Source organism: Rhyacophila brunnea, unplaced genomic scaffold (genome assembly GCF_057557595.1).
Source record: "Rhyacophila brunnea isolate RB1 unplaced genomic scaffold, BYU_Rbru_1.0 scaffold_3, whole genome shotgun sequence".
Classification (NCBI taxonomy): Eukaryota; Metazoa; Arthropoda; class Insecta; order Trichoptera; family Rhyacophilidae; genus Rhyacophila; species Rhyacophila brunnea.
This window is the reverse complement of record NW_028232965.1, coordinates 55,526,661-55,553,638: the sequence shown is the minus strand read 5'-3', so window position 1 is coordinate 55,553,638 and position 26,978 is coordinate 55,526,661. Positions and strand designations below refer to the sequence as shown.

At 31.4% G+C, this 26,978-nt stretch overlaps 1 protein-coding gene and 2 long non-coding RNA genes across 4 annotated transcripts in view; 1 reads left to right on the top strand and 2 right to left on the bottom strand.

The window, feature by feature from the left end:
- Positions 1 to 25,094, bottom strand: part of LOC147068580 (protein FAM13A) — a 62,226-nt gene extending 37,132 nt beyond the window's left edge. Inside the window, exon 1 of one of the 2 annotated variants that reach the window (XM_085952545.1) lies at positions 24,956 to 25,094. In XM_085952545.1, coding sequence (XP_085808671.1) covers positions 24,956 to 24,973 — 18 coding nt within the window. In that variant the 5' untranslated portion in view covers positions 24,974 to 25,094. The remainder of the gene's footprint in view (positions 1 to 24,955) is intronic. The other variant, XM_085952546.1, reaches the window with a different exon arrangement.
- LOC147068582 (uncharacterized) lies at positions 6,612 to 9,954 on the bottom strand. The gene is made up of 3 exons (XR_015071350.1): positions 9,212 to 9,954; positions 8,544 to 8,982; positions 6,612 to 7,575 (listed from the first exon to the last, which is right to left on the bottom strand). It is a non-coding gene; the product is annotated as an uncharacterized LOC147068582 (long non-coding RNA).
- On the top strand, positions 14,353 to 17,307 carry LOC147068581 (uncharacterized). Its single transcript, XR_015071349.1, has 3 exons — positions 14,353 to 14,860; positions 15,195 to 15,594; positions 15,647 to 17,307. It is a non-coding gene; the product is annotated as an uncharacterized LOC147068581 (long non-coding RNA).
- Positions 25,095 to 26,978: the final 1,884 nt, after the last annotated feature.

Below are 26,978 nucleotides of genomic sequence, written 5' to 3'. Positions count from 1 at the left end.
CGGTTCAGGTTATGTGGGCCATCCTTTCCTTAAAGGACGACACTTTCTTTCGATACGATACCCATTCCATGTATCGATACTTTTTCAATGGATAGACAGGCCTATTCTCCCCTTCTCTACTTATGTTCGCCTGATACCGCGCAAAAAACAAGAGTGTTACCATGTTAAAAAAATATCTTGCGGTGCCTGTAGAATCACGTATAATGACTTACAACGGAAACATAAGAGTATTATAATTAAATATTAATATGTATTTATAATTTTTGCATTTATAAAGTGCAGTTGTCATATTTTTGTCATCGTTTAACAATTATAAAATAATTTACCTAAACTATAGGAAAGAGAATTTTTCAATATGGTATTATTTTCAACAGAAAAAACGACCGAAGCTTTAAGACGAGGTGAACCATAGACAACATGATCTTAGCTAAGGACGATGTTTGTGCATAGTGTTTTGTCCTGAGGAAATCTTAGTTAAGACAAATGTTTCTGCATCAGGCTCTTAGTTAATACTAAGATTTGGGTTCATTATAAGTAAACAAACTATATTGCCGGGGCGCAAACGATTTCAATGAGGATGACGTATACGGTGCATAGTGCCTGTATTATCTATATTTACGCATGTATATTTATTTAATGCTACCTGAGTGATTTAAAAAAATATTTTCTTACAGTAACATATTTTTTAGACGTTTTAATCGACTATTTTATAGTGAAATTTGTCTTCCAAAGTTCACTTAATTGACAGACATTAATAAATTATATGTATGCAGGCATATTCTAGCTAAACACATTAAGAAATTATTAATTTAAAAAAAATGTCAACTGGTGACAATGTCCCTTTGAAGCAGACGAAACCGTTCCAGTATAATAATAAAAAAGTTACTAAGTGGTTAAACATTGTCTTTTATTTAATTATTAATAGAATGCATTTCCGTCATGAATTGATAGAAGAAAAAAGTAATAAGAAATACAACATAAGTATAATAATTAACACAATATGCAAACATACACAATTGTCATAGTTAAGACAGTTTGCGCGGGTGGTAAATTCCGCTTCAACAATTACCACGGCAGCGTGAATAAGCCTCATGATATATATGGCTATGAATATTACCGTATCCATTAACACAGTCAATATAAGTTAATTATATACTTAGATAATAAGAAAAATAAATAACCATTAGGATGTCAGTGTCCAGTAAGATTTAAATGAAAAACGTCAACAAGTGACGCCAGATTTAAGTCGTCGAAATTCATTGGTAAATAGACGTCGATGTGGATGGTACTGGTTAGTATCGGACAGATCCTGTACATAGAATATACAAGTATACATTGTCAGATTTTAATCTATTGACCAATGTAAATGATCATAATCACAAAAAAACAGATATAATATTACCAACTAAAGCTTAGAAGCACTCCAACAGCATGCGCACTGACCTAGTGTTGCAATATTTACTTGCAACTCAAGTAGTATTTACTATCCAAATGCCTAGGTACACTGTGCTCCGTACATTTATTAAAATAAAAAAACTAATAAATAAACCATTAAATTATATTATTTTTTATAAATATTCATTCTAAATCGTGCAAATTTCAAAATGTTGACTAATGGAAAATCGGAATTTAAAAAATAGCAGCACCTTCGATCGCCAAAAATAAGTATTTTAATAAACTGACAAAGGGTTCATAAGTTTATTAGTATTAGGCTATATAAGTGAATAATCACCGAATGACCGAATGAAAATTCTGATCATAAACAAACCACTACAACAAATTAAATAAAACAACAAACTATTAATGAATTGGACGATAAAAATGTATTACAAAATCGCTAACCAACTTGTATATTATTCATATTATTGAGATTGAACTAAATTAAGTATAAGTAGAAAAGCAATCAAAGTGAACGGCATATATTTTGCTAAAAATAATACAAGTGTGCGAAAAAACAGCTCCGTGTATTTTTGTCATAATTTGCGGGAATCCTCGACTATTTACAGATTTTCGCACATATTTTTGCCAAGTTTGCTACGGAAATTATCAATCAGCGAAGGAAAATAGTCAAATCAAAAAAATGCCTTTTGAAAAAATGATTGAATGTTCAATGTCAAAACTAAGAATAGACCGTGAACTTGTAAACGGGTTTTTATATAACTTTTTTATAGCACATAATTTAGTTACTAAGAGTTCAACCGATTGTGCTATATATTTTTTTAATAATAAAACGTGGTTACGTAACTACGTTAATGGCAAGTCTACGTGATTTATAATATAAGCAATTTTGCATTACCATAGAACTTATATACGTAGTTAGTCATGACTCTAAATAAATATAAAAATGTAGTTTTATCGATAAAGACTTATTACATGGAACAACGATTTCGTATAGATTTGTCACGTGTTTTGAAAATTAATAATACGGCTGCTTGGAAATAGTCGATAAGGCATACATTAAATCTGATTCAAACAACCGAAAAACACGCGAAAATCAAGTAATAAATACACAAATAATAATATTGCCATAAAATAAAATGAGCAATATACAGCCGTATTGAAAATCGTTTTACGTTATTTAACTTTATACGTTTCAATCCAATACGTATATAAGTACTAATGTACCGCATAAACGACTTTAATCACAATACAATAACTTTATTTGACTATAAAAACCACAATAAGATTCACAGATTATTGAAGATTAATAAAATTCCATATTATAATGTTACCTATTACATGTAAGAGAATAGTCACTAATCATATTAATTGCGCCACAAATTACATATTAAGAGTAGATTGTACAATATAGGTAATAAGTAACCGTATTAAATTATGAATTTTGAATAGCTATTGCAATATATTATATTCTTTGTTATAAATTAACATTTCATGAAATTCACTTATATTTATATTTCTTTAATTTTGGGTATAGGTATGGTATTGTTTAAAACAATAATACGGTTACCATATTATTGATTTACGTTACGTACAAGCGGTAACGTGTCGGCTTACAATGTCGTAGTATCCCGCATTCAAATCCCGGATCTGGTAATTGAACCCAGAATATGGATCTAATAGATTGAGCAAGTGGCTAACATCCATTTTTCATTAAAAAAAAAAAAAAAACAATCTGTTAATATAACCTCCGTGGAGACACATAATGATCCTCTTTTGGGGAGATGTTATGTAATATAATTGTCCTGTGTATCTTCCGGCATCATGTAGGTACAGTCGCTAATGTCATATTAATCACAGACGCAGAATCTACATAATAACCGTTTAATTATATCCAAACTTAATACATTGAAGGATCATGAAAACATTATTATTAAGTAAATAATTATTACATGAAGTGTTAGAAACATTGTAAATTAACAACATATTCATTGGTCTATTAAAATTACATTAATTAGAATTTAAATTCAAATTACATTAATCAAGTAAACATAGCCGATAGTATTCATTTTCTGATATGGTTATCGTTTTCATTTCATAGATATAGGTGCCAAACCTACTATTATGTTTTGGTATTTCGTTTGATACATGTAAAAAGCTCGATAAAAATAGTAAAATTATAAGAAAACTCTTGATAATGGTTATCTTTAATATATATTATAACGGGTAGGTATATTTTTTTTATCTAGAATGCGTGTGCTCATTTTATTATAGCCACAAAATTTCAAAGTAGTACATCTTTAGCAATTCCCGTTTATCAAGATGATTTTAAACTGTAAGAAGACAATATACTTATAGTATGCGAATCTATATTACACGTGTCTTCGTTGTAATATGCTTTTAGTCGTCTGCTTGTGTAGGAAACAATACATTTAAAGTACAAGGTCAAGCTTGCAAAAGTTATGAGGTCATAGCGTAGCATGATAAAATTAAATTTGTTTAAAACATTGTTTTCCATCGATTGGAAGGCGTCTGAAAGAGGGAATTGTTTCGGAACTTTCGGCTCACTTGGAATAACTTGGCCCTGTTCAAGGTAATGAGACCCCAATAAGAAACCGTAACAGCCTGTATCACCTATTAAAAGAATGACGAACGATTTTGGCATCTCGGTACAAAAAAGATAACAATCGATTTTTTTATCTTCGGCAAAATTTGAATTAGTAATAATAAATAATACATGGTGTACAGTAAATTCCATAGCAAATAAAAGTATTCTAAATTTTCAACGGTGCGTTTTGTCAGTTAACCATATTTTAAGGTTTTCAATTCATGACAAAATAAATTTCTTCGCTTTTTTCCCATTACCAAAATATTTTTTCCGCTCACCCGGCTTTTCCTCGGAAAAAATTCGTATAAATTTGTCCATACCACAATTAGCACAATGGCATACGGACATGCGGATGAAAAAAATACGTCTAAGTTACATTGTATATATAGGTAAGTATTACATGCAAATACAGAACAAAACAATATTCACAGGAGATAAGATATATAAAAAAAATGATAACCGCATATATATTTAATAGATTTAAACATAAAAACTTCATCAATGATGAATGTTTTATGTAAGTATTGAACGTAAGTTGAAAAAACAATTCGTGCAATTCATACAAAGCGTTGGTTAAACTTAACTTGTTAAGGTACATGCTAGGTAGGGTTTGCAACTTGCAATACCGATTAAAAACATCAAAACCAGTAGGTATTCGTTAAAAGCATATCAAGAAAATTCTCTCATAGCCTTTAATGATTTTTCTCAGTACCAAAAAAAACGAAATAAAATTCCGTGTAGAAACGGAAGTCGACAAAGAGTTTTTTTGCATTTTTAACTCTAACCAAATTCCGTCTAATACCAAATATTGTAGCTCTTCTTACATAATAATTAATTCCATCCAAAACAGTAGTCAATGGCTTTTTTCGGATGATTCATTCAATTTAGATATCGTTTTTTTATCAATTTCTCTGTTTCCTTAATATCTAAAATATGGATAAATTGGAAAATATGGATAAACCGGTAGGTGCCTATTTCAGTATCAATGAATACCGGAATTCCGATTTTCGTTATACTGATATTGCAATTATTTCTAATCCTAGGGATGTCATATCGATTGGTAAAGATACTTTCTGGAATCCCCAAATGGAGCCTGTTTATTTTTTGACATGTCATTGACATCTCAAAAATGTAATTTTGATTTCCATAGTAACGCACGTATATATTAATAATTTAGTTGCTAGGACCACCCCCTTCCCTCAGCAACCAATAATAGTTTTTTTTTTACTTTTTACGGATTTTTCTTAAATAACTTTCCATACAAAACCGAATTAACTGAAAATGAATTCAATTCTGCTTAAAGATGGCTAAAAGTATTAAAAAATGCATTGGGATCATGTTCTGATATATTCTAAAAGTTCGGGAAGTTAGTTAAAAATCGATTGCAAGGTTTGTACTGGATTAACATCCACCGGACAAACAAGAATACGAGCTAAGAAAAACGTGGTAAAAATAAAAACAATTGGACCGCGTTATGCCGAAGTCAGCAATTTTTATGAACTTACTTAAGTATAAACATATTGATTTGTGAACTTAAGAAATTTATAATAAACAATTACTTTTCAATACAGGTATATTTTTAAAAGCAAGTTTGGCAAAAATACTCTGTGACATACAGACACCTACCTACTTATATTAAAATTTAAATATTGTAAGACACAAACTATTAACAAAACCATTTGCTAGAAAAACCTTCAAGATAAATAAGAAAATTATATATTCAAAAATAATGACCGACGTTGTCTTGAGAGAGTATTAATTAAACGTCGCTGAACTGATTATATACAATATATTTATGAACAGATAAACGTTTAATTCTATTTATATCAATAATAATTAAGTGTGCACTGACTTTCATTAGTAGTCGTGTTTAATTATGAAAATTAATAAACATAGAAATTCTAAATAAATAAATGCCTAATTGAAGCTGTATTAAACGCATGGCCCCCACAAGGGGGGAGCTGACAGGTCTCCAGCCTGGGGGCCCGGGCTCAGGAAGGGCCCGGCGAGGCGAGTCGACCAGATAAGTGAGATAAACACAAATCACAAATTTGCTTGAATAGTAAATAAAAAGTCGCCTGCATTTTCCTACAATGTTATTATTTAAAATAATGTGGCTGTACGATACAATTTTTAATTGTGTATCTCGACAACTCCATAATTCAAATGGATGTATTAAAATATACAAAAAAACACTAAATATACACATTAATTTTACGGCGTACACCGTTTGGAAAACGCAATTGTAAAGCGTCACACTGCCTTTATCCTTAGCGATAGGTAAGGGGCCCGCCAAATATCCTAGCCTGGGGGCCCGCTTCAGGATGTGGGGACCATGATTAAACGATTACGAACAGCAGTTTCATAGCAATGAAGTGTGAAAAAGTTCTGCGAGAATTTTGGTTTCATTTTAAAAGAATGTACTAAGGACAGTTTTGAGAATAAAACACAGATGTATAAAGCTTTTCATAAGTACATATTAAACTGATGATTCTCAGATAGGGGTAGGTCATATTGTATACAGTATCAGTCAATGGCGAAGGGTGGAGGTAGGCTGTTAAGATCCGCCATAAATAGTGCACCTAACCGATTTTTTTTTTTTTTTAAACGGTACATGTTCAAACACGCGCGTTAACATAATTTTACTCCCTACTTAAATTATAGTTTGTCAATTTATGGCTACGGCCGTATGTTGTAGCTTAACCACTGGGTAATGACAAAAGAAATGGCGTATTTCAAAAAAACACTACCTTATTCTTAGGTCAATAATTATTATAAAGCAATCATTATTCGTAGGATGTTTATCACACTTGAATGGTCAAAGACATAGCTTATAATGGGTATCTTTAGAATTATCTTCAAATGTGTTAATCTTGCCGATTTTTTGAATAATAAAATGCCTAATTCTTGTCAAATTTGGGATCACAGAGATTATCAATATAATTTTTTATCGTAAATATTTTACAAAAATTATCTCGTAATAAATTATACTAATGGTTTTATAAATGCGTTTAAAAATTAATAAATGTAAAAAATCTTAACACCACTGCACAGTTATGTACCGAAATATGACTATATTCTAAAACATTAGAGCGAGAGGTTTAAAAGAATACTATTTTATGTAACAAAAATACTTTATACAGTCATCAAATGTTTAAAATAACTATAAAAGATAATAAGGTTTCAAAATTATATAAATAGATTATCTACAACGTTTAAGGAGTGTCTAGGATCATGGTTTGAAAATACAATAAAAACTCAATTTTGACCTTCGACGAGCATGTACCCCCTTAAATAATGAATTTAAAAAAATAACAAACAATATGTGTAATAATAATATGTATTCTTAATCCAACGAAAACAAATAATGTATGAAAAAGTATGCACAATTTTGTCGTATCGCCCAAAATATACCAAAACTATTATGGTTTAGTTTAGGCAGGGTTTAGGTAATTGATTTTTAAAAACTAACTAATACTATTTGTAAATTGTAGACTTAGTCCAATAAAAACAAATACATAATGACGAACAAAATTAAATGTGCACTATTTATGGCGGATCTTAAAACACTACCTTCACCCTTCGCTACTGGTATCAGTGGCACATTCACTAACGTAGAGGCCCATCGCGTTAACTGATTTTAGGCCCCCCAAATAAACCATGCATTCGAACGAATTTTTATTTTCAAATTGTCTATTTTTTTATGTATCTTTATTTATGATTGGTTCGAATCGGTTGCGTCATTTGCGTCAAAGAAAATCTTTTTTTCCACACACATGAAATTGCAGGAGGATAATTAATGAAACCAATGCTCAATTTGGGTTAAGTAGATATAGAAAAAGAAAAAAAATGTAACTTCTAAAATTGAATTACAAAATATGTTAATAAGCGTCAGATAGATGTATTTTTGTGTGAAATGCAAAGTAAACGCACCGATGCTGTGCGAACTAATAACAATTCGCACTCCGAGAGCGATAATCAATGTAAATAAAGCGCTATCAAATATAAAATGTAACTAAAAAAGTCCTTGAGTATTTTTTGTTTACGCTAAACGTTATCGAAAAGAAGAGATAACAAAGCCCGATTGCAAAGTAAGTGTACATATGCAAATCGTAAACAAATACTCAAATTACATTACATTACCTTAAGTCAATGATTGAGCACTTAGTCTTATTAAGATTTTTTTTTAAATAACACGTAATATTACAGGTATTTTGTGTTTACTTTCAATGTCAATGTCAGGTAGATATTAGCAATTCAGAAATCAATACCAATATTGTGTTGTTAATAATGTTGGAAACGGATTTGCCTGAATGTGCTGTTAAACAGTTTGACAGAATTTGCAACAGAATCGTGAAGTGTCCAAAAAAATAGATTAATCTCAATGGTGCTATCAAAAAGGTTTTCCGCGCGATAGAAAGCGTCATGAAACACCACATCAGTCGTGTGATTGGGTATCTTCACGTTTGTCAGACCATCCTACAAAATGAAGAAAAGAATGTTTTAATTTAAATGAAAAATAGTTTTTAGAGTAGACGCTGATTGTATTGATATCATATAAAGAAGGGAACGTAAGGTAAAATTCCTTTCAATAGTACTGTTGTCATAAAAGGATTCAACAATATATACCATCGCATCGTGAGAGGGGAGGTCTGATAAAATGGGATGATTTGTGATGAAAGGATTACGGAGGTAATATAATAAGGTATGTGATGTTACACAACCAACAAAATATTAACTCTATTCTGAGAATAAAAAATCAGTGAGATCTATACCAAAATCGATCATTTTTAACAATGATGGGGTGTTGAAAAATGTGACGAAATTTAGAAAGGGGTTATTTAGTTTAAAATTGTGATGGGATGAGAGACGTCAGAAATGGATGACCTATAAAAAAAGAATCCAAGACCAAGATACAACATCGGTTCGGTAAACATTAAACATTGTATCGTCGTTTCCATTGCAAAATTGTATATCTGCAAAATAGGTGCCGGACGAAATCCCGAATGATGAAATCCCGAATGGCCAAAATCCCGAAAGCCGAAATCCCGAAGGCCGAAATCCCGAATGCCGAAATCCCGAATGCTTTCGGCCTTCGGGATTGCGACTTTCGGGATTTAGGCTTTCGGGAATTCGGCCATTCGGGATTTCAGCATTCGGGATTTCAGCATTCGGGATTTCGGCCTTCGGGATTTCGACCCAAACCCCTGCAAAATATGCGTTTTTGAAATTTTTGTATAATTAAAACCGCAAAAATCGCCTTTACATACATGCAAAATAACGCAATTTACAAAAATTGCATTCTCGTTGAAATTATGAAAACATTGATTCAAATGCCATACAAATCTGACGTTTAATGGTGAACCGCGTATCGTGCTCAGGATATTATTTGTTTTAAAAGGTAAATATTAATAAATTTTCCTAATTTCACGTATTTTTATGTTTGTTCATTTATTATTTATGAGATTATAATGTGGTAATTTTGCTTTTGTCATGGATAATTCAAACAAAAAAAGGTTATCTGAAGGTGGTATAACAGAGAGTTTACTATATTATATAAGCGAAGATAATGTTGAATTCAATAATATAATATTATTAATTCTTCATATCCAATCAGCCTGGTCGAGAAAATAGATAAATGCTTAATTATATTTAGAGAATTACAGTAGATGCTATTTTGTCATTTTAGGAAACAGAATCTTATCAGAACCTCACTGTTTTTTGATCGAAAATGAAAACAGAGAATTCTAATTCCATCAAGTACCCTCGGTAGATAATATCGATTAATATTGAAAAGAGACAAGACGAACGACGAAAAGAGAAACGACGGTATACAAACTGTTCCATTTAACATGACGTTCTGATTTGTTCTATTTTTTCCGATGGGGATGGAAAGCATTTATCATAATATACGTTATTGGTATTGGACTAGGCTTATCGCACAAAAAAAAATATTGTAGAACCGATCCGGCTTCATTGTATTGTGACAATTGATAATACTATCAAAATTCAATAAATAATTAATATAATAATATAAGACATATTAACTGGTATTGTCATTTTTCTAGCATCATCAGCGATAAGCCTTATCAGAACATCAGTTTGTGAAAAAGTAGATAAACTACACCCAACATTATGCCACTCGACTCACTGCAATGTTAATTGCGGAATACTATTAAACATTGACTTCACATAAATAAAGCCTAGTTCAGACCAAGAAGATATTCTGTATTTGAACATTTATTTCCAATCGCGTCGGATAACAAAAATACGCCGACATCTGAATCAGAATAATTATATAAAATGTTCATTTGTTCACCCAACCGACGTATCTCGGTCTAGAATAGGTAAATAAATACATAATAATTATGATGATGAAAAAATATAGAATATAATTGCAAAGTCGCTTAGTATTTACCTGAGCAAACATACTATTTCTTAAATCGGATTGTTATAAATATTATCCGTTGGTTGGACTGTGGCAACGGAAATGCTAAAGCGGCCGGTGTAGACAACTGGTGAATACTGGCCGAGGATAAGGGGATATCGAGGAGTTCTTGGAGTAGGATACGACCCGCTCTGGGTTATTGAGCCACTTATGATGATCGTAGTATATTCTTGGGTTTTCACCGTGTCTCCTTCTTCCTTCTTTACTCGACGTTTCGGGCTCGTTGCAGAGGCCATTATCAAGAGATATGTTTATATTGTAGTGTAGGTATGTAAATGTAAACGTTGCTCTAAGAATGTCAAAATGAATCCGATTATCTAAGAGCAAACGTTGCTCAGAGTAATCTGTCAATCATTACGACCGGGTATACTGGCTCGAATATTAGATTTTGCTGATAGTGCCGGAAGCCATGACGTTTTTAACCGTAATCCATCATCCCTATTGATATTTTCAGGGTTTCTGTGGATTTCAATGGCCTCCTCCTCCCGAAACGTCGAGTAAAGAAGGAAGAAGGAGACACGGTGAAAACCCAAGAATATACTACGATAAAAAACAACCGCCAAAGCCTCAAACATTATACTTATGATGATGTTTCCATAAAACTATCTATTATGTATTATGCACAAGCCCTATCTACCCATAATGAAAAAAATCTTGCTACCACAATATCGTTTATAGGTGTGTGTGTGTGTATGTAATAAGTTATTATTATGTATTGTGATTGAAATGCATAAGATAACTTGTTAATGCAAAAGCTTGATCGTGTAGATTGATTATACAGATCATAAACTGTCCAGCTTTTTAAATCAAAAAAATATAAATACTAAATGACGTCGATTAAAATCAAAGCATTCAATCTTTAAAATATCAAACGGCATAGGTAGTATATAAACAATTTTCTGTATATAATATTACGGCAGTAGTCAGCCAATGTAGATAACTATGGCAGAGAGTGCTTTCATTGGATAGTTAAGCAGTATATTATTATTGCAATAATTATAACATAGGCAGTAAGTACACTGGTTAAAGTTGATGATTATTCGATTACAACACATTTTAGTATGTTTTTCAATACAAATTATCAAATAATAACTTTGGTATGTCATCTTTTATACTTGCGTTTATTATTTTCAATGAATGCGATAATACGCACGTGAATGTAAACAGGAAAAGGCATTTAATTAAAAATCAATTTGTTTGAAAAAAACAAAAAATCGACAAGTTAATGAATAGGTAAAGAAATATGATAAGATAATAAATGGATACAATTGAATGTTGTCTCTACAAGTTAAATAATTATATTATAATAATTGTCATACTTTTCCAGGACCTTAATTTTTAAAAACAAGATTTGTTTTTTTTTGGTAAAAATTTTAGCATCAAGACACTTTCAACTGATGATTAATTAAAATGTCGTAACAAACGAAACTAGTCTTAATTTAAAAACCAAAAAACAGTGAAAGAAATACAAAAAATACGTAATATTGTTGAATCCTAGTGGGTATGGATTAAAATAAAACAAAAATAATTTTATTACCCAAGTACGCAATGTGAAATAAGGGTGAGATATACCTAAGACTAGCTACTTACATACTTTTGAAACATTTTTATTTTTGAAAAAGCTTTAAATTTTCGCGATAAAATAACCATAATTTATTTAGTAGGTACTAACATAATTTGGCATTCCAAAAATAATAAGAAAAATTACATCACGCGATATAACTAAAATTAATGTTAGGTTTAGGCACCATTAATAATTTCCGTAATAAAATATACATGGATCTGAAACTAAGACCCCACGTATGTAATAAAGCATGATAATATTATTAAACACTGACATTTTAATATTAATACTATCGACCAGTAGCGAAGGATGGAGGTAGGCTGTTAAGATCCGCCATAAATAATGCACATAAAACTTAGTCATACGTGCCTATTTGTTTTTTTTGAACTAAGACTACAATTTACAGATATTGGTTAGTTTGTAAAAATAATTAATGCACTATTCATGGCGGATCTCAAGAGCCTACGAGCTATCGACCGAAGAACTTGATGGAATTTGAATTAAAATTCTAATGGATCCCTTAGAATTTACTGAAATTTGATTATTAAACTATTTTTTTATTTATTTAATAATAGTTATCTACCTATTATACCTATTAAATACCACTTAATTCAAGAATGTATGCATTACTATTTATTGAGTGTACATAATTTGCAACACCTCATTCGAATCAAACATAAGTACTAATTCGTTTAAGAAAAATAGTTGTAGCGAATGGGACTTGAACCCACTCCTAACGCCGTCTATGGATTAAGTCAGGTTTTGCGAACCTTTTTAAGTAAACGTGCCAAAATTTCCCAAATATTATCTTTAGACTGTCTGACGTGCCGAGCAGTTTTTCATGGAGAAAAAATGGTTTTTAAGAATACTATTAAAAATGATGATATTATTAAATATCACTCACAGAACATACCACACATATTAGCTTTAGCACTTTTTCAATTAAGCCATACATTTCGGTCCAACAATTTTGAAACTATCTGCCAGAATTACGACAAGCTAAACCAAGTTTTTGTTTTTTGTTCGGTACAGCTATTTTTGTAGGTCGAAATGAAATTATTTGTCGTTATATTACTTAGTATGGTTATTTACGCATAAATTGATAGTAGAATTGCTCCGATCAGATGAGGCATTCTCTCGCTACAGTGGTCTTAAGCATTGTAAATCGATCAAAATCAGAGGTTCGCGGCACGGCTCCACCCGCTGCCTGATGAGGTTAGTGCGATAAAATTATATGTGACGCATAAAGCCTAAAGACCGACATATTCAATTACATATTTACATTAAACGTAATGCTTATTCTTGAAGAGTATTTACCTGCTATTTTTTTATACAATATTATTATTAATATAGGTATATTTTTGCTCTTCAAAATAAAACATTCGCGTGCCATTCAAAATCATCTCGCGTGCCATAGGTTCTCCACCACTAGATTAAGTAGTTAGTGGTGTACATGTAGGTAATGAAATAGCTAGATCCTTTCACTACAAAGAACGACGTACACGACACAATGTGCGTTGTTTGACATTCTACTTCATTCACACGAAATTATTCCAAATTGACAAAAATAAACATTCATAATAATATTATGTCACCACATGTTTATGAATACTCCCAAGATCATCGCATAAATGTTATCTATTTACAATATTTACATATTCAAACGACTCTTATATAAGTAATAGTATTTTTTTAAAACAGGTTTTAATCGGCGCCGGTCGAAATCTGTTGAAAACATCCAAATATTTTCGCGCAAAAATTTCGACTTCACTATATTTTAGACTTATTAATATTATGCAGATCAACAAAAAAACAAATGTATATAAATAATTGCCTGGCCAATGTGGAAATATACCTAGTCATCATTGTTTTGCATTCTTTAAATACCGTCTGCCGATGAATCAATTATTGAGTAAATATTTTTAAATGCCTATGTATATCTATCTACCTACGCGCCAGAATAGTCGTTCATCAATGTAATTATATGTTCACAGATGCAACACAAAAACCAAACATTGTCCATATCGTGAATTATAAATATTAATGATGTTTTATAGTGATTGATTGCCGTTCGTAGAAAAAAACTCGGATTTTAGAAAAAGTCCGCAACAAGTGGAATCATCCATTGAATACTATAATTATCTAATAAATATAATAAAATATTTGAGGAGCAACTGATTTATCGTAAAATAAAACATAATATGTACCTATGCATCCAATTAACGACTACACACTATTCCCATCGCCTTATTTGTACTTTTTTAAAATAAAATATCAGTCTGAAACATAAATTCTTCACTTCCGGACAAAATAAATCGACTACTTAATTGGTAGTACACCGATTATATCTCGGAAACCGTTGGGAATTCGACAAATATGTATAGAAACAATTTTATAGGAAATTTAATTAGCTTTCATTTTTATTTGACATATTTTTTTCTACATGCACCGTTTCAGAGATATAAGCGAAAACCCAAAAAATGGGACCTTTCGACCCCTCTCCCGCCTTTAGCTCACCTCAAAGGGGCGGAGACTTTTAGTATGTTTACTTACTACTCCAAACAAAGTCCTGAAGCATTGCCGACTCAAGTAGTCCTACTTTTTCCGCCCCTCCCGTTGTTGTCAATGTATGAACTGTCATTGTCTGTCATTGTTCTATAGAGTGCTCATACTGACGCGTCTGTCGTGTTCACACAGGAAATGGTTTGATTTGAATAAATAAGTTACATGATTAATAATACACTAGCATTAACACACCTTCTACAAATGTAATGCATAGATCAATGCTACCTACATATTTTTTGGAAATCGATATTACCACCGGTTTTTGTGTGAAGGACTAGTCTGACTTTGACAGCTGATGAATAACAGGAATGTATATTATTTATTAATAACACTGATGGTTAATATATTTGATTTGAGAATTTTTTATAATTCAATTTGAAACGAGAAAGGGTGAATCAATATGTCAAGCAATCTGGGATCTGATTTTGACAGCTGAAAAGTGCACCACTCGTTGCTTGTGCAAAAAGTTATGCTCAGGCTTTATTAATCTAAAGATGGCGGTGCCTGAAGTCAAAAATTCTCGCACATTCCATGCGAGTGCATCCCATCCTTTGAGCACTCGTTGACTGGAATATTTGGTGTGGCAAAGGAACTTCGATCTATCATAAGAGGTCACCTCCCATTGTACGTTAATAGTTAAGATTTAAATTACTAATAATAATTTATATGTATTACCTGCGTATATACATAAATATCAGTGGCGAAGGGTGGAGGTAGGCTGTTAAGATCCGACATAAATAGTGCACACTAAACTTTGTCAGTCAGACAGATGGTGTTTGTTAGTTTTTAAAAATCAATTAAACCCTGCGAAACCAAGCCATAATAGATAATAGTCAAAAAATACTCGTCTATCTATAAAATATCTAAAATTATGCAATTAAATCACACATAACTTTGAATATTTTATAGATATAATAATAATATATTTTATCAATAATTATAGTTAGATTTAGGCAGGAATTAAAATTTGTATTCTTAATCCAACGAAAAAAAATAAGTACGGATGAAAAAGTGTGCACTGTTGTATCGCCCAAAGTACGATAACTATTCCGGTTTGGTTTAGGCAGGGTTTAATTGATTTTTAAAAACTAATACGTATGACTAACAAAGTTTAATGTGAACTATTTATGGCGGACCTTAAAAGCCTACCTCCACCCTTCGCTACTGATAAATAGTATAGTTATAGTAACTAATTAGATTATCATTGCCTTGACGTGAGACATATTGCACTATATTTTTATTGTATTCAGTAGGAATTTACGTTAAATTTCATTGCCAACCTTGAGAGACTAAATCAAAGTCAACAGCTGAATCAAAAAAAAATATCCATTCGACAATTGGATTGTAACTACGGAATACATTAACAATGCTAATATGCAATGTAAGAACAAAATATATGAAAAAACGCTCTAGCTAGAAGACAAAGCGCCATTAATTAATTTCCGCGATGCCTTAGTAAACATAACACACGCGGCCTTTCGTTTTCCGGTTTACAAAACGGATCTTGAATAAAAAATAAATGGACTCTTAAGAAAATAATGTAACAAATTGCACTAAAAAATAATATTGCATCGCTAATAAAAAAATGCTTCGATTGTATTAAGAACAAGGAACAAGAGTTGGTAAAAATAATTTGCCCTTCATAACATGCATTATAAAACGAGTGATACAAAAAATATTTAAGTCTGATCTCTTTATTACAGACTACCTCGTGTATCTACGAGGAACTTACGTAAAGACGTTATCTAGTTCGTTAGTGTTGCATAGTATATCCTTCAGAGTCAATTCGCAAAAATTATTAAAGATATGGCCCTTTCTCTTTCGCTGTCAGGAACTAAAGACTTGAAGATATTGAATATTGCAATTATCATTTGAGAATATAATTTATGATTTCAAAAAACAATTATAGAATAATAAATTAGGTTAATATACCTACTCAATTTGAAAACATCTCATGCATAATATATATTATATAAGTACACACCAGAAAAAAATACGAAACCCGACGGGACTTGAATCTGTATCTGCTGGATTCGCGCCAGTATGCATTTCCAATTAAGCGACGGACATGCTAAGGTACCTTAATTTAATTTACTACAACCGATAGCCAACATTATAACGCAATTCGATAAGCATTTCATGTAACAACTATAACTACTAGTTAAAATGGTCGTAATTAACTAAAGTCTGTCTTCTATCCGCTGGCGTGCGGTTTCCCCCCGGTTCAGCATTAAGCACTGCATTCCCTCTCGTTCCCTACCATTGAAAACGTGCAACAGTCGAACGCTATGGCACAATGCTCTCCGTCCGCGAACGACGTGACGTGAACGCCAGCTTATAGAATACAGACTCTAAGATGCCAGTAGCTTAATTGGAAAAGCATACTGGCGCGAATTCAGCAGATACAGGTTCAAATCCTGTCGGGTGTCATATTTTTTTTCTAAAAATGATTTTTTTCTGGTGTGTTTCAAAATATGTATAAGTAATATATAGTGTTAAATTCTCAAATCTTGTGTCTTATTCGTTGAATAAATAATAAAAAAAGTTTATCAAGTTAAGTAATGTCGAAGGGATTGGTAAATCACCATGTTATCTTCAACAAGAAGAAACGTACATGAGCATCCAGCCTGAAGGCGTTCTTACGACGATGTGTTGGATTTTCAATTTGATTCATGCGCTCGATTTATACACACAACAATATTGATTAAAAACTGAATGTGAGTCAATGGATAAGTCAATTCTGCATCCCAAGGAACACGAGACAAACGTTCTAGCCACTTAGTTTAATATTAATCAGGACCAGTTTCGTCAGTTTCAAAATAAATTCAGTTGTAAAATGAAAACGTGTCACTGCAATAATTACTTATTTATATGTTTAATGATGATTAATGATTATATTATTAATAATATTAATACTTTCGACCGAAGGTACTTGATGGAATTTGAATTTAAATTCTAATGGATTCAAGCTCTGTACTATTCCATTTAAGTCGTTTTTTACACCTCTTGAGTGTAGTATTTTTATTGTTATAAAGAATTTTGACCTATTATTAGGTTTGACGATTTATTATAATAATATGCTGTCCAGTGTATTGTTATTAATAAGAGAGGGTTTTTACTAATTAGGTTTTTTACTTCAGCTATTCATAATTTGTTTATTGTATTTTTTGTTGTAATTTCTGACTAAATAGGTAGGTAATGGAGTTTTTACCTACTTTATTGTATTGATTTACTATATAAGGTAGAGTTAAGGGTGTTCGTTGTCAGTGTGTATTTGCCTTTGGTGAGTGTACACGACGCCTGAAGATGCCGAAAGGCGAAACCCGGGTCGCAAAAAACGACTTAAATGGAATTGTACAGAGCTTGAATCCATTAGAATTTTAATGATTATATGTTTAATGTATAAGACAGAATTTAACATATAAGGTTTCGACGAAAACGGTAAAAAAATAATAAGTACTTGTTGTGAAAAATATTTTCAAATATGAATAAAAACATCGTAAAATATTGGCATAATATTTACGGAATACACTATTTTATTTTTAATTATAAAAATAATATTATGCGCAAAACGTAATATGGAATCGGCTCGATTTTATATGTGTGGTATAAATTAATAGTGATGTAATGCAAATATAATTCGCATTGATGACTACTTTTTATTTTGCAATTATAATGTTATTGTTTAACTTGTTATACAGAATTCAACGGTAGATTGTCACAGGTGTACGAAAAAATTTCTATGCACCTGAAAAAATCGTTTCATATGCTGTTTACCGAATCCGTCAATACTTAAAGAAGAAGAAACTGTTTGACGAACAAAAATAAATAAATTTATAGGATGGCACCACAGTCTAGGTTCTAGCATAGAAATTATGTCATTAATGAGACAATACTTTAATGAATACCTGTTCATAATGGAAAATCTATTTCGATCACTTAATATATTATGTATATCTATTTTATTACAACGTTTTTATTAGATCGTATTTTTATTTGTCCGGTAAAAATCTTGCAATCGATTTTAACTAACTTCCCGACTAGCCAGACATTTGAAACTTTTAGAATATATCAGAACACGATTCCAATGCATTTTTTAATACTTTTAGCCATCTTTAAGTAGAATTGAATTCATTTTCAGTTAATTCTGTTTTGTATGAAAAGTTATTACGGAAGAAATCCGTAATCCAATGCACTATTATTGGTTGCTAGGGGTCTGGGGTCCTGGCAACTAAATTATTAATATATACGTGCGTTACTATGGAAATCAATATGAAATGTCAAAATGACATTTCAGTATTATTTCTATCAAATACTTACAAATTTTTTGATCGTTTAAGCTAGTCAAGTCAAGTTTATATGATTCAACAGAAAATTTTAAAACGTTGTACTTATATAAAAAGTTATTTTTATCTTGTAATTATAATATTATTATTACTATGAAATGATCCGAATGCTATTCTAAAATTATAATAAAAAAAATTCAAAAACCCTACTCTAATAGGCACTAAGAAAACAGAATGTTAAACATATCTTTGATCATTTAATCGATAGTGATTATGATCTTAGAATAAGTTAAATCATGATTAATTCCCCATTTATGCGTGCATGGATTTACTGCTGACAATACGTATTATCGCGGATATAATAAGAAAATGCACGCGTAAAGACGTATTATCGTGAAAGTTTATGTGCACGGTTAAAAAAAGTTCGAAAGCTTCAGAATTTTTACGCAATAATTGGTATTTGAACGGTGGGTGCGCATGCGAAGTAGAACGATAGTGGCGAACCTGCCGGAAGAAATCTGAACTACAACGCACAGAACATTTTGACGTCTACCGATTATCAACAAAATTGTCCGAACCTTTCTGAATCTGTCAAATAACACCATACGATGACAACATAGCGTCTCGCTTACGCTTGAAGAATGAGATTGGAGAGACAGTCAGCACTCTTACTTGAAAACAGTTATTATCGTTATAGTTTAAAATACACACAATTGGTGCAAGTAAATACATGTCGTGTACAGGCGCTATAAGATACATTTTCGTTTAAAACAATTATAAACACATCGTCAAAGATGAATACTTTTGCTTTGTAATGGCATCAGTGTTGATTATTATAATGTAAAGTAGTGGCAATGGGTTAGGGATAAACAATATAATACATTAAGGTATTTAACAGTAGCTTTCTTTAACATTATGTCGTCAAATAGGCAAATGATAATTAAAAATGTGCGTATGAAATCTACGATTTTAGATAAATAATTATAAAATTGAATGTAAATCCATCGCGCGATTCGCACCCATGGAATATTATGAAGTATTATGATATGAATAAAATAAGTACTTTTGCAACTCAATAAACAGCAGCAAAGTAACAAATGAATAAACAACATGTATCGATCGTAAAGTTCGTAAATAATATTACTTGAGAAATTAGGTATGTACCTGTCTCGAAATATAGAATTTATAAAGTAAAACTTGTCAAGAGCGATCATTTGATAAAATTATAATGCTATTTCGCATGCTTATTACATTATTTATTACACTTCACAGTACAGTGTATTTCCGAGATTTTAATGCTTTTTAGGTGTTGACGTTTAAGTATTAAATATATTTAATTAGTGTAATAAGAAGTAATAGATTATTAATGAACAATATAAGCAAATACTAAAGAAGCGAATAAACAATACAACCGTATTTGTCTAATCAATCATACAAAGATAAAGAAAACTACTAGGTATTCCACGGATATAATAACTTAACCATTATATTACAATAATGTTTTTGCTTCCTACTCGTGAGATCTTAATGAGTGGTTGGAAATATATATATAAGAAATAATAATATGTAATCATCATTTTTTTACACTAGTGCAAAAAATATACTAAGCCTGTTGCTCGCAAAAAATGTACTAACTTTTGACTAACAGGCATACAGGAGGTACCAATGAGGTGTATTTGAATCGAATAAATAAACTGTTACGTAAGATAGGAATATGCATGGTTGTATCATACAATTTAAATTAAAGCGATCAAACAGGATAATATATTAAAGTAACCGCAAATTAATCATGGAAGAAACAGAGCTACCTTTGTAAAGGGATAATTGAGCATAGTTATACACAAAGAAGCCAAGCCACAATTTTGAAAAAAATGAGTTATTGCGATTTCCATAATCTCGCACGTTTATTTTACGTTCTGTACAAATCAGCCAAGCTGCCTGCTGTCATACAAAAATCACATATAAATGCGTTTTAAAGATTTTACAAATCGCAGAATATGACTATTTCGGTCTGCATAAAGGAACCATTTATGATAATATTATGTATCTAATTATTAAAATCCTAATTGTGTAAGGTGTGTTTTTCTACATTCAATTAATAAACATTATTTTCTCAATTACATTATATGTTTTTCATTTTATTATATATAATTTAATATATATATTTCTCATGTAAAATTTAGTGCCAGGCAGCTAAATATTAATTTATAATTTACCAGTTTTTCGAACTATTTTCAGAACTTTGAAATTCCCATAATACTTGAGTAATTTAGAAGGTTTTTTAAAGAAAATAGTTGCAAAAATAAAGATTTTTCTTACAAAAATAAAAGTTGGCTGCAGTCCAGAATGAACACTCATTAAAAAAAACTGTTTTGCACAAAACAGCCTGGACTGCTAAAACACCATAATTACATAGATTTTACGCTTTTATCTTTTGGAAAGTTATACAAAATCATATAAGTATATAATATCTATCATTCAAAATGTATAAACAGTATACACAGGCTTTGTGGATTTAAAGAAACACACTTTGTGTAAAGGTGCTTCTATCTCTGATTGAGGTTGGTGTGGAATGGCTGCTTTGCGTATAACTACGCTCAATTTTGGGTTGGTCGAATCGGAAACCGAATATAACATTTTAGTAAAAATAAACCACGAGGAGAGTAATTTTATTGTTATGTATATTATGGGTCATCGATAATTTTATTCCTCAGCTTAATACTACCTCACTAGGAAATTTACTTTTAAGTAGTTCTCGTCGATAAGTAAATTTAATATATTTATTACACATACAAAATATTAATATAACTACTTGTGTAATCTAACAATAAAAAAAAATAATCATGTTGTTGTGTTTTAAAAAATCAGTTAGTTCATAATAGAAATAATCGTGAAAGATGTTTACTATTACATACGACTCGGCACCATAATTGATTATTTACCAAAACTAAATGATATACGAACTTAGTAAGTAAAATTGGTACTGGTTTAATATTTTGATTATCTTACATCTTCATTAATATCTATTCCGCTCAAAATTGACAGCATATTAATTTAAGATGATGCTATATAAATAAACATAATATAATACATGGCAATAATAATTATCATTTTAAGCAGACTTCATACAACATTGTCATATTCATAATATAAATACATAATATTATTAAACATACATTATTCATATCTTGTTATACACGAATTTAAAAGGAGAACAGTGGTCAGTCGATTATCAGACATCGGGTCATCACTCAGCAAATTGATATTAATAGGAATAATAACAAATAAATTATGCTAAAACTGCGCAGTTTATTATGAAGTACAATCAAATTAATCTATGTCAACCGCAGACGGAAGTTTGCGTAATTGCAATAGGTATACTGTAATAATACATTATGTAAATTTTTAAATATACATATGCAAAAACAATTAAAAGAGCGTAGGTACCTACTCTGAATAATTACGTACATTTTAGAATACGATGTATAAAAATTACAATAGGCTCAGTACCTAGCTGGTCTTATGCGTAAGACACTTCTCACCCGAGGGCTCCGGGTTCGAGCTCCGGTGAGTTCACAATACATATGCGATTTTCCTAAAGTCCGAGCGTTTCAGTGATTATTTTACTGCTACTACTAGTAAGGTATCATGGTTTAAGTGTTAAAAATATATTTTCAAAAATTACGAATCAATTGCAAAGTTGAATAAAAAAGTTGTCGAATAACGTTATTTCTTGCCGAATGAAATTTCTAATGTTTGTTTTAACAAAAATGAAATACTGTTTCCACGGACATCTGTGGGTCTATTCTATACTTATCGAACACTAAATTGATAAATAGTATCAAACTTAGGGTAGGTTTGTATCAAAATATTAGCACTTATTGTAACAATTACACGAAGCCGGTTTTTATTGTTGCAATAAGTGCGATATTTTAACAGCAGCAAGATAGGTGCTGTTAAAATATATCACTTATTGCAACAATAAAAACCGGCTTCGTGTAATTGTTACAATAAGTGCTAATATTTTGATACAAACCTACCCTAAGTGTGATAATATTTTTCACTTTATCACTTTAGCGGTCGATAAGCATAGAATAGACCCACTGGTGTAGGTACCAAATTATAGCTTTATTCTCAATTTCAAACAATGTATATATAAGAATATACCCTTTTATGGTATTAATATATTTTATGTAATCATGACGGTTTATTTTATAAGATGAGAAAAGACGGTGCAATATATTGACTTGCACGTCTTTCCTGCAAGGTCTACAGAAGTCTACAATTAATTGAAAAACGATTATTGAAAACAGTCATCATCGCTTGTCTATTTGGACATTTTCAACTTACCATCAGTTGACTTTAGTATCTATATATTATTATAATGTCCATTAAAACGGATCAAACCAGTCGTGGTTGTTATTAAATTCCAGTGGAACCCCGATCTACCGTTCTCGCATAAATCGTTTTCCCACGTGGACCGTTCATTTTTGAAAGTCCCGCCAAACACCCATAAGAACAATGTTAAAATAATCCCGCATTAACCGTTCCTCGATTTATCGTTTTCCTCGATCTATGGTCCCGTCACAAATATTATCACGATTGACCGTTTTTGTTGAATATTTTTCATTTCGCTTTCGCGAACTATGCGTGGTCTTTATTTTAAAATTGAAGTGCCAAACTGCAAAGAAGCAACTTAGTACCTAATAAAGATTTTTTTAAATGAATGTGTAATATATATGTATGTAATACATAATGTAATAATGTACATATTTGTAATAAAAAAAGGTGTAATAAATAAATATTTATGTAAATTTTTTATTAAATTTTTATATATCCCGAATTTATCGTTTTTTAGGGTCCCTTGAAAATCGTAGAATCGGGGTTTCACAGTATTTGGAATAAGTGCAATACATATTTTGTTTCATTTTACTATATACGTAGATTTTATGAAATATTCAAAGATGTTTTAATCAAGTGAATAAAAATAGATGTTATCTATTTGCTGAATTAATTATACATTATTTAGATACGAGAAAAATGGCATGTACCTACTTATTTTTATTCACTTGTCTCAGTGTGGCAGCGAAAACGACATTTTGACAAGACATCACCACAAGTGCCGGCCATCGGTGGACAGTGTCAATAAAAATAAATTTGGCACAATTAAAACTGACATTTACGCTTAATAATTTAAATATCAATAAGCCGAATCAATTTAATTTCCAAAGCACAAGAGCATGCCGCGAACATAATCTCGTGGATATTATTGTAGTATCCGTCAGACTATATCAAATTGAATTTTCGATCACGGAAGATGTTATGTTTGCCTAATGGTATTATTATCAACGGATTATAAAAGCCGGCGCCTTCCCGGATTGGAAGCGTGTTTCCCTAAGGCTACGGCGCGTAGAGGGCGCCACATGCCTAATTTTGTTTACATTACAAACACATTTTCGCTAAGTGGATGTATCAATCCGACACAAATGTAAACAAAACGAATAAGAAACAAAAGAAGAATATACGAATATGAAAAACAAATATATTGATAAAAAAGAAAAAAGCAACACCTACCCGAGAACTATATAATATTTTGGTTTATTAAATAATATATAACTAATATTAGTACTTATGCTTGATTTAATAAATAAAAATACACAAGCCTTTTATTCAAATAGACTGAAAAAAATGTTGTTTACTAAATTAGAATCACAGTCTGTATAATAATAATAAGTTAGTCAGAGAATAAATTTAATAATGGCATCTGAGAGAATTTAATTGTATTATTGTCATATTCTGATAAAATATACAATATTGTCCCGTTTATAATCTTTAAGTGTTTACACATTGTATATATCTGCGTAGAATGTTTCCATAACAGCATACGCAAATTTAAGTCAATATTGTATTGTATTAACTGCATAGTGTATTCATAAATGTTGATGAAATAATAAACTTTCAATATACATCGAAGTATCGGATAATATAAATAAATAATAATATATACTTCCCAGGTAAGTATGAAATTTAGGAATATTAAAAAAGTGTATCGATAAAGTAAAATTCTGCAAAAAAAAAATATTTACATATAGTAACGCCAGCATGTCGGTATCAGGAACACAGCTTCCGTCAGCAGGTAGACAGATATATATCCGTAACGAGTAGTATTGTTTTGCAGAGTGGTTTTACTTACGATGCAGTATCTGGCGGCGCCCACGATCGACTGCAGGAGGTGAGCAATGGCGGTGGCAGGGCGGCGCGCCCAGCCGCGATAACGGCCCGCCGCGGCGGAGCCCCCCTCGTCGGCCGCTGAGCCCCCTCGCTTGCCCGCCCGCTTGCCCCGCGCGCGCTGCCGCTGTCGTGGCTCCGCGCAAAGCAGGGACAGATTTGCCCCTTGGTCGTCGAGCAGGGGAAACCGGCAATCGGGATTATCCTCGATCGACCCAATCGCGTCAGCTCGCAGAAAAATTATCACGAAAAAACTATGCAACTTCTCGATCACACCAGTTGTATTCGCATTGATTTGAAAACACTATACCATGCAATGAAGCTTTGTTTTAAATTTATAAATACTTCAGTTATATTTTTTTGGTATTTTTAATTGATTGAACCAAAAATTAAGATTTATCCATCCAGATTTTAACTTACAAGTAAATAATAATATTCTTTTAATCCACCGATTTCTGCAAGACGTCTTTACCTTAATTGCTTTTAATTAAGTTTTCCTGACGATACTTATGCAGCCATGTATTGTCATGCAAGTAGTTAATTGTTGTATATCGTGTAGATATTTTATCCAGCAAATCGTTGTAAAGATCTATCCAACTTCGTAAAAGTAGTCAATTAACAACACTAAATCCAGTGGTAAACTCAACTTCAATTTAGAGAGCTTTTTGTTACAAAGTAACTTTTCCAACTACTGAATATAATCCCATTATGTTTTGTTCATTATTGGAAAGCAACGAGAATGCGACACGGTTTTATTTTTATCTGGTGATAATTTGCTCACTTTTTTGACGATGTTATCCTGATGGGATTCAGTAAATGTCTGTGACAGTTTTATCTTGACATGTAGCCACGAAAATTACTCCCAGTTTTATCTTGATGGGAATCCAAACAATCAGATTATAAGTCAAATGAGTCCGCGGACACTACACTATCACTAAGATTTATGTAGGTATATTACGAAGTTTTTCCTTCATTCAACCGGCATCGACTGAATCTTAGCAAATTCGCTGTGCTTAATCAACTAGTTTCTATTTTCACATAAGATTTAGTTTACATTATATTTCGATATCATACCAAATTGATTTATTTTTAAGTTAATATTTTTAAGAGAACGCGTATTTCACTGTCTCTTTTCAAACAATGGTTATTTTTATGATAATACAAAAGTTTATTTAAATTAGCAGAATAATTATTAACTTCTGCATGCCATTTACTTGATTATACCGACGATTGAAACAAATTACAGTGATTATGTATTATTAGTTTGTCACTTATGATTTAGACACACATATTTACGAATACAATAGGTAACGAGTCTTTTAAAAATTATCGTGGATCATTTATAATTATTACGGTGTCAATTAAAAGTGTTTAACTTGACGGTGTAGGAGAGTTTTCGGTTTAAATTCCCGCCTTTATTACAATTAAAACACCTCCGTAGTGTGTACCAGACCTCACCTATGTGAGTAAACACTGTCCATTGCTATTTGGCTCAGTTTCCAGCGACGCGAACAGATGCAAACACGCCGATGTATTCAAAGCCAATATATGCTCAAATAATAATCGCTAATCGACTGTGAGATATAAATAAATCTATAAGATCCAGACGTGTAAAGATTAGATGCCAAATGAGATAGATGTTTTTAAGTCATAGGTGATTTTGATCGTATCTAAAAAAGAGTATTCCTTCCATATTATTATAGTACGTGTTTTGTGGTTTGTTAGAGAGCTGTTATGTTTCATACGAACACCTTGAAGCGTCTTCTAGTAAACGAATGTAAACACGGATTTAATTCCGGAACGATGCCAGCGACATCTTCCGTGAATTTCGGGAAAGCGTGCTTCGACTGGAAAGAAGAAAATGATGCGCCGCGGAAATTC